This window comes from Aplysia californica, unplaced genomic scaffold, assembly GCF_000002075.1.
Source record: "Aplysia californica isolate F4 #8 unplaced genomic scaffold, AplCal3.0 scaffold00047, whole genome shotgun sequence".
NCBI classification, from domain to species: Eukaryota; Metazoa; Mollusca; class Gastropoda; order Aplysiida; family Aplysiidae; genus Aplysia; species Aplysia californica.
Window position 1 is genome coordinate 430,892 of NW_004797317.1, and position 12,660 is coordinate 443,551.

The window sequence follows — 12,660 nt, forward strand, 5'->3', positions numbered from 1 at the left end:
AAGGGGGTGAAGATCGATTGTCAACACGGTGCAGTTGGATGGTCACACAGTGAATGGGAAGAATGTTGCTCCGAACTTTCGATTACCTACCAAGGAGACTATTAATTTTGTTGTAAACCGCCAGAGACCATCGACAGCTTGATTGATGGCGGTGAAAAGTGAGGAATAAACGTTCTATCCAGACGGTCCTCTGGCGGGGTGGAGGGGGGTGTAGCTCGGGCCGTGGCTGTAACTGTAAAACGTGACAGATTAGGCCATGACCAAGGACCTAACCTAACCTCCTTGGCCATTACGCAAATGTCACTACCTAGTTGGGTTGCAGTAAATTTCGATCCTTTTTTTTGTGCACCTATAATATTAGAGAGTAGTTTTTACACTTTTAGTAAATTGGCGAAAAGGTACAGGTTTAAAGACCCTAACAACACTATTAGAATATTTAAAAGGCGGAGCCTCCTGGTTTAATGTCTATCCCCGATCCCCAAAAGGGCAGAGCTAAATGGGAAATTCTTGTAAAGGGCCTTTCCCATGGAAAGTAATGTACACACACACACACACACACACACACACACACACACACTCACATACACACACATAAACACGCACACACACACACGAATTAGCACTTTCATAACCCAGTGTTTTTTAGTTAAACGATCGATTCCCTAGACGTCGTGTCACCATGGTAATGACCTGCGCCATGGTTTCTCCAACAGGGGCCTTGACCTGTGACCTAGTGAAACATTTGCGAGGGTCGGTGAAACATTTAGACTCACAGATGCTCAACAGTATGACTGAGACCGAGTTCAAGAACTGTCTGTCTGCTTTTGGTCATGTGAGCGACATGCCAGATGAGACCATCAATGCACTGGTAGCCAGAATGAAGCAGGTGAGGATGAGGATACGGTATTTTTGCGTCGTTAGTTTTTAGGATGAAGAAACACTTATTTTCTGTCATTTTTTTGTATGATAAAATTATATGTGGGTAGCATAGATCTATTTTTGTAACACAATTTGGACTATACTTGTGCGGAAGAAAAGCTTGATAAAAGGAACGCTTCTTTTGTGTCCCTAACTTAGTTTCATGATTTCAAAACAGAAAAAAGATACACGACTCCATTTCTGCACATGATGTCATCTTTTGAAAAAAATTATTATTTTTAATTGTTGTGGAATATCAATACTTTTCAAGTTAAAACTTTTGTTACCATTTCTTTTTGTTATCTCCTAAAACACCCAACGTAACTCTTGTGCCAAGAGGGTTTCTAGTGGTTTAGCGTACAGGTACGAGATTTTAGACAGCTACCCATAAATAGGAACAATTCTATGTCAAGGGAAGTAATGGAGAACATGCAGAGGTGGGGACGGAAAGAGAACCAGAGAGAGGGAGAGAGAGAGAGAGAGAGAGAGAGGGGATGATTAGAAAGGGGGAAAAGATAGAAAGATAGAAGGAGAGAAAGACTGATGGTGTGGGGTGAAGAGAGAGAGAGAAGGAACGTGGGGGAGGGAGAGAGAGAGAGAGAGACATAGATAGATGGATTGAGAAAGAAAGAAAGAGAGAGAGGGAGAGAGAGAGAGAAAGAGAGAGAGAGAGAGAGAGAGAGAGAGAGAGAGAGAGAGAGAGAGAGAGAACACAGACAGACAGACAGACAGAGATACTATTTTCTAACGTTCACTCCTACCCCAGCTGTATGGCGGTGTGGACACCTGGAGCAACGAGGCAATCCGCCGGGCCGGCGTCATTATCTCAGGTCTGAGTCCAGCAGAGATCCAGTTGCTGCAGCTCACGGGAGTGGACGCTATGAACAGTGTGGCCAGGCATGGCAGACTCACTGCTGAGCAGGTCAGGGTACTTCAGTGTCGCTTGCATTATATAGGGGGAGGAATTGAATATAACTGCTGCCGGGGTTTTGTGCACCCCCCCCCCTCCTAAATTACTAAAATTTTTCTTTTTTGTTTTCATACTTTCTGATTTTTTACCTTCATCATTCTTTGTAAAGATTAACAGAATCGCATAATTTCCCACTGTTGAGCTCAGTTTGTATAATTTCAGATTTTTTTGGGTATAAAAACACGGGGACAGATATAGGGGGACTTGAATAGACTTATAGCCTTGAATATGTTGCTGCAACTGAAAAAAAAATAGCAGGCAAAAGACAGGGGTAGATCATGAATGTCTTACTTAGACAATAATAATATTGTGAATAGAGAAACATTTTGTAAAGCACGATCATCGACAAGATAATGATGTTTTTTTAAAACAAGTTCCTGATGGTGCCCAAAGGGCGGTGATGGTGATGATGATGATGATGATAATGATGATGATGATGATGATGATGATGATGATGATGATGATGATGATGATGATTGATGATGATGATGATGATGATGATGATGATGATGTTTTTTTTTCATTTCCTTAATTGGCCTGGTGGATTCCACGAAGAACTCTTCCAGCGAGAGCGAGGCTCTTTTTCGGATCCATTGATGATGATGGTGATGATGATGATGGTGATGATGATGGTGATGATGAAACAAATGCAATTGTTTAATATCAACATGCCTAGAAGATTTGCGTAATCCATCGATGATTCCCTCGTCCTGCAGTTGAAAGCTGGCTTCAGACGTTGGCTCAGTCTCTCCGGGGTCAAAGATGACATCACAAAAGTCAACTCTGGCAAGTTTTCCTCTCTCTCCGAGTTTGTGTGTGGTCTGGAGATGAGTGACATCACAGCATTGGCAGAGGAGACCTTCAAGTGAGTGCAGCCATTATACTGACCCATATCATATGCAGTGTTTTGTAAACAACGTTGGCGACCTATTTTAAGGAACTAGACAGCCTCAAATTTTAAAAATTTGTTGTTGTTGTTTGTTTGCTTTTTTTGGAAGGGCGGGGGGTGTTTACAGGACAGCAAAAGAAACATAATATTTAGTATTTCTGGGCCGTTTTTCTGAAGTAAAGTGCAGACATTTTTTTCATATAGATCTAGATCTCAAGTCAAAATCGTAAACCTAGACTGTTTATCTCCATATTTTTAATAATGTTGCCTGACATCAGTTTCTGAAGAGTATTAAGATCTTACATTAACCTATCAAATACAATCGAACCTACTCTAAAAAAACATCTTTCCAAGACAATGACACGTACAATCGACCACTTCCCATTTCACCCTTGTCTGTTTGTCTATTATAATGACACTGTCTAGAGAGTCATCTCTAAGATAATCACCTTTCTCCTTGACGCTGGGCGGTTGTCTTGGAAAGGTTTCGTCCTGCACTGTACTTTCAGTCTGACGTCTTTAACCTTGTTGAATAAATAAATTACGTCCCACAGATAAATGGGCAGTCGAGCTGTTAGTAATTATAAATTATGTGCTCGCTATGTAATGCATCATCAGTTAGCTCGGTGTAATCGAGCAATTTAAGATAACCCAAGACCAAGCAAAACAAGAAGGTCGCTGCCTTTATCAACTCTGTTATTACCATACTAATTGAACTTGTTATGGCTTGTTTGACTTGTCTGAGATAAATAAGTGTAAACAGCATTGTGAGCAAAAAAAAGGACCATGGTCTTTTCCTTTTTTTTAATGTCATGAACGCAATTATCACATTTGCTCATAGAGAAAGAACGAACACAATACTCTACTAAATAGTTGATAAGAAACAATAACAAGCTATCGCATGAGTCATAACCTAACGTTAGTAGCTCATCACAGTCTCCCACGTTGATAACACATAGTATACAACACAGTGCACAACTTTCAATCATACACGTTGCTATCAGTAGTATCAGAATGTCAGTTCAAGATCAATTCGATTGGGTAAAAAAGAAATACAGTTTAGCCTACATAACGAACTTCGATTAATCACTTTACCAAAGGTCTACACGCTCCTTGAGGGTATGGGGGCCACTAGCTACCATCGATATCTAACGCATGATAGGTGTGATCTAATTAAGAAGTGTGTTAACACTTACTGTCTTTTGTATGATTTGCACAGTGACAAAAGCTGCGATATTTCTTAATTAATTAACAGTAGTACAAACATTAAGCTTTGTTTGCGGGGTAATCGAAGTTTACTTTTTGTCCCTTTGGTGATTTGTTTTCCCGTTCCATTGTCCACTAGGTTGCGAGATGGATATCAGTACTGAAAAAAAATTGTGATAACTAAATTGGAAAGTTTAATAATATAATAGCGTACTGGAAAATTGGGAGCATACAATTCTTGATTCCGTAATGATAGTGATATGTCTTTGGACTCCCCAGATAAATAAATTGTAAAACATGTTTTAAGATGTGAAAGACAACGTGGATTACACAGAGGTCATGGGACGGTTGGAGCGGGCCACTGACAGATCTTACTTTCTTCTGATCAACTACTGTTGTTCCTTTCTGTCTGTCTTTCTCTTTTCTGGCACAAAATATTAGCCGGCACTGTGTCGACTGGCTTCTCTTTAGGGCAAACATGAAATTATAAAAGTTGCTGGCGGATTTCTGTAGACTCAAATGCCCCTAAAATAAAATACTCCGAATACGGTCGATCTGTCCTGCTCCACACAAAGGGACAATACGTTCTGATTGAATTCAACCCCCAGTGCCTTGCCGACTGGCGTGGGCGATCATGGACCTCCACTTCACTCTGTCTAGCGTTGCCGCAATGGTGTCTGTTGGTCTTGCTGCTCCTAGTCATGTTGTCTTCTTGTCCAGTATCTTTTCCCTCTGTCTGCCTCTGCCCCTCTTTCCATCAAACTTGCCTGCTGTTACAATATTCTCCAATGCTTCATTCCTCATTGTGTGTCCGAAGAAATTTGCCTGTCGCTTTCTTATATTCGTCATAAGCTGTCTCTTCGCAATTTGTTGTCTTATACATGTGTACTATATTATACAGTTTAGACTGCACTTCTGTTTATGAGAATATTTTGTTCTTCAATAATCTGTGATCCAGGCGTTCCTTGGAAGTGGTGGGTCACTCCAGCACGTGCCCTCCCGAGATCAAACAAGCCTACGCGAACAAAGCCGCGGTTGTATACGGCACCCGCCCCCCTCAATGGCCACCGGCGCTGGTGGGCGACATGGGACATCTGATAGGCGCCCTCAGCACAGAGCATGTGTCGCAACTGACCCCTGGCCAGCTGGCACTGGTCACGCCCACCGTCATCCAGAAACTGCCTGAGAGTAAACTTGTGGTGGGTTTCGTGTTGCTTAATTTTGGATTGTTTTCCCTGTAATTCATTGTTTTTGTTGTTTGTTGTTTTTGTGTTTTTTTTGTTTTAGTAGAGGATTTACGGCGCTCGCAACTGCATAAGGTCATATGAGCGCCTGAAGATTAGAGGTGTTACAAGATAGTAACAAACATAAAAAAGAAGGACGATAGATGTTTGATTGGAAAGAAGGATCAAACCACACCAGAGCACCCGCCAACCACCCACTTTCATTGTTTGTGGGAAATTAGTGGTCTGTCTCAAGGACGTAAAGTCGTGTTGAGACATGTACAAAAATAAAGGATTATCTGTGTGCAAGGGATGGTTATATAGTACCATTTTTTGTCCTTTGTTATGATTTGGTGCTAAATATTGGTAAACAGTGAGTGAAGTGCATGTATGGTAATGTGATAGGTAGGCCCATAATCATTAAGTAGGCCTATTGTTTAAGTTAGACTGTTCAGAATTAGGAAAAGAGATACTGTGTTGGGGGTTTGTTTTTCTTTAAACTAAGGGCTAGATCTCAATATACTCGTACATTTATATAATGTGGTAATCTTTGTTCATACCCTAGTACTCTCTTCCTCCCTCTCTCTCCCCCCTCTCTCTCTCTCTCTCTCTCTCTCTCTCTCTCTCTCTCTCTCTCTCTCTCTCTCTCTCTCTCTCTCTCTCTCTCTCTCTCTCTCACTCTCTCTCTCTCTCTGTTCAATTTTCCCCCACCTCTTTTTTCCACTCTTCTCTTCTACTCCTTCCTTTTCTTCTCCTTCTCCTTCTTCTCCTCCTCCTCCTCCTCCTCATCCTCCTCCTCCTCCTCCTCTCCCTCCTCCTCCTCCTCCTCCTCATTATTATTATTATTATTATTATTATTATTATTATTATTATTATTATTATTATTATTATTATTATTATTATTATTATTATTATTATTATTATTATTAAAACTATTTTTTTTAAACAACAAAAGTAAGCTTAAACCCATCTTCTCCCAGGCGATGAGCGTGGCCCAGTTGTCCGCCCTAAGCCCCAACCAGGCAAACGCAGTCACCGAGGGTCAGTTTTCTGCCCTAAGCCAAGACCAGAGAGATGCTGTAGCCGAGAGAGCAAATGTTGCCTTCCACTACAAGCCTGACCCCAACGAAGGGACTGGAGGCGGAAGCGGGGACGGCGGCAATGGTAGATTTTACTGCAGATTCTTTCTCCTTGCATTTGTGTGTTTTTTAAATTAAAAAATAACCATAATACATGTAGGCCTACTTATTGCTAAACATATGTGGGTAATTGTAAACGCGCGTGCAGGCGTACGTACGTACGCACGCACGCACACACACACACACACACACACACACACACACACACACACACACACACACACACACAACACACAACATACATACATACACCCGCACACAAATACACAAATATAACTATATAAATAGATAAGATACGTATTAGTAAACACATAACATGAATAATCACAAGAAGACAGACAGACAGACAGACAGACAGACAGACAGACAGACAGACAGACAGACAGACAGACAGACAGACAGACAGACAGACAGACAGACAGTCAAACGGACAGACAAACAGATAAACTTACAACGTTTCTATGTTATTCTTCCCCAGGAGCTCCGGAGATGAACATCAGCAGATACTTCCTGGCTGTTGTCGCCGCCCTCGTAGTTTTCATCATGTGATTTGAAAACTTTGCCCTCCCCATCTGTCCACACCCCAAGCTCTCATTCAAGCATCGCATCTCACACCCTTGCCATTGCATATTGTACCCAAAAATAGTTTTTGCACTTATCTTAATATTATGTATTTTTGTTGGTACAAAGTGCAAATCTCGTGAGGCGCTGAATCTCGTTTTTATTGTGTTCTATCATAATTAATTTCATATTTTTCATTTTAATGCATTTGGGCTTCATATTTTGACGGGTGGGTTGTTGTGCATAAATAATCTGTTTAGTTACGCAAAAAATTGCATAATGAAACGCTCTCGCGCAAAGTTGGCAGAGAACCCCATAGTGAGCATAAGAAGAGGAAATCTAACAGTGTCTATGACGTCTAGATTGGTTGGCTAAAAAACATGTGGCAAAAACAGTTTGTTAAAATTTGTCAGTGGATGCAATTACCATTTCTAAAAGAAAAAAATAACAACGTGTTATTTGAATCCAACAGCATCGACTTTATACGTTCTTCGAGGCACATTTTTGCAGATACGATGTGAACTCACAGTGGTAAGGCTCCACTTTAAGTCCCCTTAATCCCCCACCTTTACACCCTCCCTTTCTTTAAAAAAAAGAAAAGAAAACCACCGACGTAAAAACGTCTTTTCCACATTGTTACACGAGCAACGTGTAACCTCACAAAACGTGAAGACCGCCAATATGCGTTGTAGGTCAAGTAATTTCCGAATGAGAGTTCCAGAACGACTGCTCCGTGAAAGCTCCGTCATAATATTATTATTACTTCACTTTTTAAACAGCGTATCGTGGAGTCACACACTGAGCAGTCGATATAAACGTTCACTCTCACAATTCCCCCATCAAGAATAGGTAGGTCTATTATAGATCTACCCCTTGTTTAATAAAGCGTATCAAAGCTCAAGGACAAAGTATTCAACTTGTTGTTATAAAGATATGAAAACGTGTTCCTGCAGATCTGGTATTACGTCCGATTTGAAAGGAAGGAACATTCTGTCGGTGGCTCCGTAAAAAGCTATTTAAATTATTCAAAGACTGTTAGGGTTCACTTTTAATCATTTAACTGTTGGGAGATGTAAGGTAGCGATTATCTGTGCTAATTGTACAAAGACTGGGAAAATGACCACACAAGCCTACATTGTAGAACACCAGACTATACCATAACACAGCGAGGATGCCCCCTCCCCTTGTAACACTGGCCTCATTCAGCGCCATGTTTGCCTTACTTTAACGTTCTTTTAACCTTGCTCGACATTCCAATCATCCAAACTAGTGACACAGTTGAGAATGTCATAATATTTAAGCCATTGTTTCTATATTTTTAATAAAATATATTTATATATTTTTTCCAACATGTGTTTTCATTTGCATAATAATGTCTACATTCCGCCTTGTTCATGGCTTTTTGTTTGTAAAAATATAATATTCATTCTCTTCCAACTCGCTCTGACAGAAAGAACTAAGACACACAACCGACAAACTTTGAAAATAACAAACAAAATCTTATTTTGCTGTGTAGTATTTATGACATACGGTTCGTGTGATTATTACACAGAAATATTATAAATGTTAGTATATATTGGGAGGCGTGAGGAATCACAAAGTGCTTTTATATTGGTAAATACTTACAAAATGGTTTGAAATCTCTTCAAGACCGCCGATGAAAACCCAAATGAAGGCGAAAAAAAACCCCAACAACAAACAAACAACCGTCGGTTGCAGTTGGAAGAGTTTGATGCCGTGTTGTCACTATGTCCTTGGTGTGCGTACAGTGGTTTGTACTCTTGAAATGTTTTGTCGATAACTGTGTCCGTTACCGTGCGTCCCTATGTTTTTGTAAGAAGAAAAATAACAAACAAATGAGTTACATACGTTGCGTTTTTGAACGGTTTAATCACTAGTATTTTCATCATGAGAATGTTCATTTCTTACAACGTTGTATATTGTCATTGCTGTGATTTTGCTTGATATTGTTGACTGAAAATATTAAATTAATCACCCCTTTTAGGTCTGTATATTTTAATTGATTATATGTATTGAATTTCTTCTGCACTTTTCTGAATTTTTCGTCGTCGTATCTTATTTGCAAAGATGGAAACTTATGAAGCAACAATTTATTGTGCATCGACGTAAATCTTTATAATGTAATTATCCCGAGGAATTTCTATTAGAACGGCACACACATTTAAAGACTGACAATAAATGAAAGTATTATTATTCTAAATTAGATATTATGATCTTAGATGATGTGTAGAGTTAAGTTGAATTACCGTTTAACTGGAAACTTGTTCAATAAAAAATGGAATGTTTTTGAATTTCTACAATACATACTATTTGGACAACCTCCTTCTTGTTCTTCATTCTTCTGAAGCTACGTTGTTATTTTTCAGCAGGATGGCTCCTCTGTACGATTTTACACTCAATGGCAATCATTGTTTGGGCTGTGCGGTCTAAAAAAACAACCAAAAATTGATTCTAAAGTGTTTGATCAAAAGTAAATTATGCAGGAGGGAAGCAATTTGCAGACTTATTATTTTATTGGAGTTAATGAGAATGAACTTATTACTTGCAATAGTTTCTTTATTCACCAGGCGTACAGTTACTGTTCTATTAGGCCTACCCAGAAATACGTGGGGTTTTTTTTAAAAAGAAGAGTGCCTTGCGTTTGACATTTTGGGTCACTATAGTGAGGTCAAAAATTCGTGCCACAACTTTTTGTCAAGTATTTCCTTAACTATCAAGCTTAGACTCTCCGCCTTTTGCACCATGATTTGCATCAATTCGTCATAACAGGTCAATATTTTCGAAAACATCTGTTAGCTGTATTCTAGAAAATTCTAGAAAGTAGCTTGGGTGAGCTGGACAAAAGACTCAGTTTATAATATGAATAAAAATCGCTAAACTTTCTCAAGAGAAACAGTGGCGTTCGACTGGTACCGGGGCACCCTGTCACACGATCAACGGAGGAGAATCGCCGTGTGCTATTATTTATATCACTTGGAGGAAAATAAATTAGGTCAAAGTCAGAGCGCGGGGGACAAAGAGCTGAGGGGAACTTTCCCAGTAGACACCGGACACATTAGACACGATAGAAATGTGTAGATAGCTTGTCGTTTTCTTGAAAGAGCAAGGACAACATGGAGATCTATGTAATTCGTTACTGTAACTTCTTAGTTATGAGCCAGTTTTGAACCCGCTGCTTCACGGTATTTCAGTGGTTCACTTTTCAGTATTGTATGACACAATTCAGACAAGATTTACCAATCCTGCCTCTACAGTGTAGTGGTTAAAAATACTGAAGTTCCGAGTTCGGTTTCCGAGAAGCTAGGGGAGAAATCTTTATCTCGTTTTTCTGCTGATAGATTGGGTTCCTCTCGGTCTGTGTTGCTCTCGACAGGCAGGATTGAATTGAAAGCCTGTCTCTGGTACATGAATAGCCAAAAGGGCAGAAAACAGGACACGAGCGATCTTTAGCCCACATTCTGATAATGAGTCATTTCCAAAAATAGAAAGCAATAGAGTGAACGTGGCCTTGCTTTTAGATAGGAAGTTTGCACCACCAAAACAGTGACAAGGGCAGATAATTGCGTCAGAAAACCACTTGAGCCTATATAATATAAACCATTACAGGGTTCAGACTTGGCAGTCTCGCTTTTGGTGACAGACAACAGTGACGACATTCGCTGTTCTTCACATTGCAGTATACACTGTACCTGTAACTGTCCAGTGAAATAGTTAATTCACACGAAAAGTGAGTTTGATTTTAAATAGTATTGCGTGCCCAGGGGAAACCGTCAGCGGTGACGTCATTGCCACAGAAATGATTGGGTCCCAAGAAGCGGATGTTCGAGGGTAAGTTGTTAGAGAAAAATACCTTCTTCTACCTCTTCTTTTTTTTTTCTTCTTCTTTTTCTTTTCTTCTTCTTTTTCTTCTTTTTTTTTCTTCTTCTTCCGATACCCGGCGTCTGTGGTGTAGCGGTTATGCACTTCGCAGCCGCACACAGGAGACCGTGCTTGATTCCCTAGTGGGGAGAAAAATCTTCATTTAGTACGTCTGTCTTTCTGCTAGGATGTTGTATCCCTTACAGTCTAGATTGGTCCTGACAGGTAGGGTCGGAAGTCTGCCTCCTAAATGATCCAAGTTGTGTCATCAGGGGCCTAAATGCACTTACGTTAAAAAAGAATAATTAATCTCAAGAGAACTTGACAGGACATCCCTCGATCCACAGTATTCTTCATTTTTATTTCTGTACCCATGACACGATATTAAAACTATAAGTTTTGGTCTCCTTCCTTACTACTAGCCATTTCTCGTTTTTCTCCGTATTAAATTTTATGCCACAATTTAATTACCACAATGCTATCATCAGTTTTGACCAGGAGCTGACGTATAGAGATGTTTGTGGTGCTGGACAACTTTGGATGACAAAACAGCCTGCATTCTAGTGAGTAATAGCCTTTCACATACTAGGAGTTAAGTGATTCACGTAATGCTAATGTTTCCATTTATATTTTTCAGGCAGTCCCCACCTGCTGGTGCCCCCTATCAGCCTCAGCATGGCAGCCCCCAGTCTTTTACCCCGCCCCCTCAAAGCACAGTTGTCCCTGAGACCACAGCCACCTCGCCCCTTATGTCCTCCAGTTTCCCTGTGTACAACAGCATGTCTGGGTCAAACAGCTCACCTCCCAGGGAAGGAACACTGAACGACCTCCCGGGATACAGCGGGAAGTCAAAAGTAAAGGCGTACCTGCTTGCCATTTCCCCTTTAGGACTGATAGGAGCTCATCACTTCTATCTGCGACGCTATCATTGGGGCATACTCTATTTCTGCACTATAGGCCTAGGTGGCTTTGGGTATTTTTTCGACTGGTTTCGAGTTCCGAGCCTAGTTCGCGAAGCTAACGCAAGAATCACAAACTGGGGAGAAATTATTGCAGAAAACACAAACGAGAAATCACTGTCGGATGCATATGTGTTGTGGTTTCCGTTCGGTCTACTCGGATTCCATCACTATTACCTTGGTAATTATTTATTGGGAGTTGTCTTCACTCTCACTATCGGTTTCTTCGGAATTTTTTGGATAATTGACGGAATTATAATGTCCAGATGGGTCATCAATGCGAACCAGCGTCTGGGATACATATACGATGGCGTGGAACCAGTGGCTGTGTCTCACTTGCTAGGAGTGAACCCTCCGTTAGGAATTCTTTGGGCTCATCAACGTAATCTGAATCGTCATGCTTTGGCCGTGGTTGACACCTTCAACTTTTATGTATATTTTGTAGTATTTTTTTGGGTTGGTTTTTTTACAACTGTAGTACGGCGCTCGCAACAGCGCTATCGACAACTTCGCTAGAGTCAGCGCTATGGACAACTTCGCTAGAGTCAGCGCTATGGACAACTTCGCTAGAGTCAGCGCTATGGACACTTTGCTTCTGGCGGACAACAGACACTGGCGACAGCCGAAATGGCCAACCCAGGAACATACAACTCAGCGATGCCCGGCCCAATGCCAGGGCGATACCCCCAAGCTCCTTAACCACACTTATTCCCCTCCGTATCAGCAGTATCCAGGTGCGTACAAGAATCCAGGCTTCTGTCTGAACCCAGCGACATACCCTGTGGACCCCGGCCTGGAAAATCCACCTGCTGTACTTCCATTATTTGCTGCCCAGCCTCCAGCTTATACCTATACCGAGAGCGGGGACCATCACGAGGGGCAGGCCACCCTATCAGCCTCAGCATGGCAGCCCCCA

At 41.0% G+C, this 12,660-nt stretch overlaps 2 protein-coding genes across 2 annotated transcripts in view; both read left to right on the plus strand.

The window, feature by feature from the left end:
- Positions 1–9,246, plus strand: part of LOC106011048 — a gene marked incomplete at its 5' end in the record, with an annotated part of 11,508 nt that extends 2,262 nt beyond the window's left edge. The window contains 6 exon segments of the mRNA XM_013079294.1: positions 714–886; positions 1,685–1,840; positions 2,605–2,753; positions 4,942–5,182; positions 6,187–6,370; positions 6,824–9,246. Of these exon segments, the coding sequence (XP_012934748.1) occupies positions 714–886; positions 1,685–1,840; positions 2,605–2,753; positions 4,942–5,182; positions 6,187–6,370; positions 6,824–6,894 (974 nt within the window). The 3' untranslated portion in view covers positions 6,895–9,246.
- Positions 9,247–9,743: 497 nt separating this feature from the next.
- LOC101846270 overlaps positions 9,744–12,660 on the plus strand; it is a gene marked incomplete in the record, with an annotated part of 22,523 nt that continues 19,606 nt past the window's right edge. Inside the window, 1 exon segment of the mRNA XM_035968237.1 lies at positions 9,744–10,755. Within this exon segment, the coding sequence (XP_035824130.1) occupies positions 10,724–10,755 (32 nt within the window).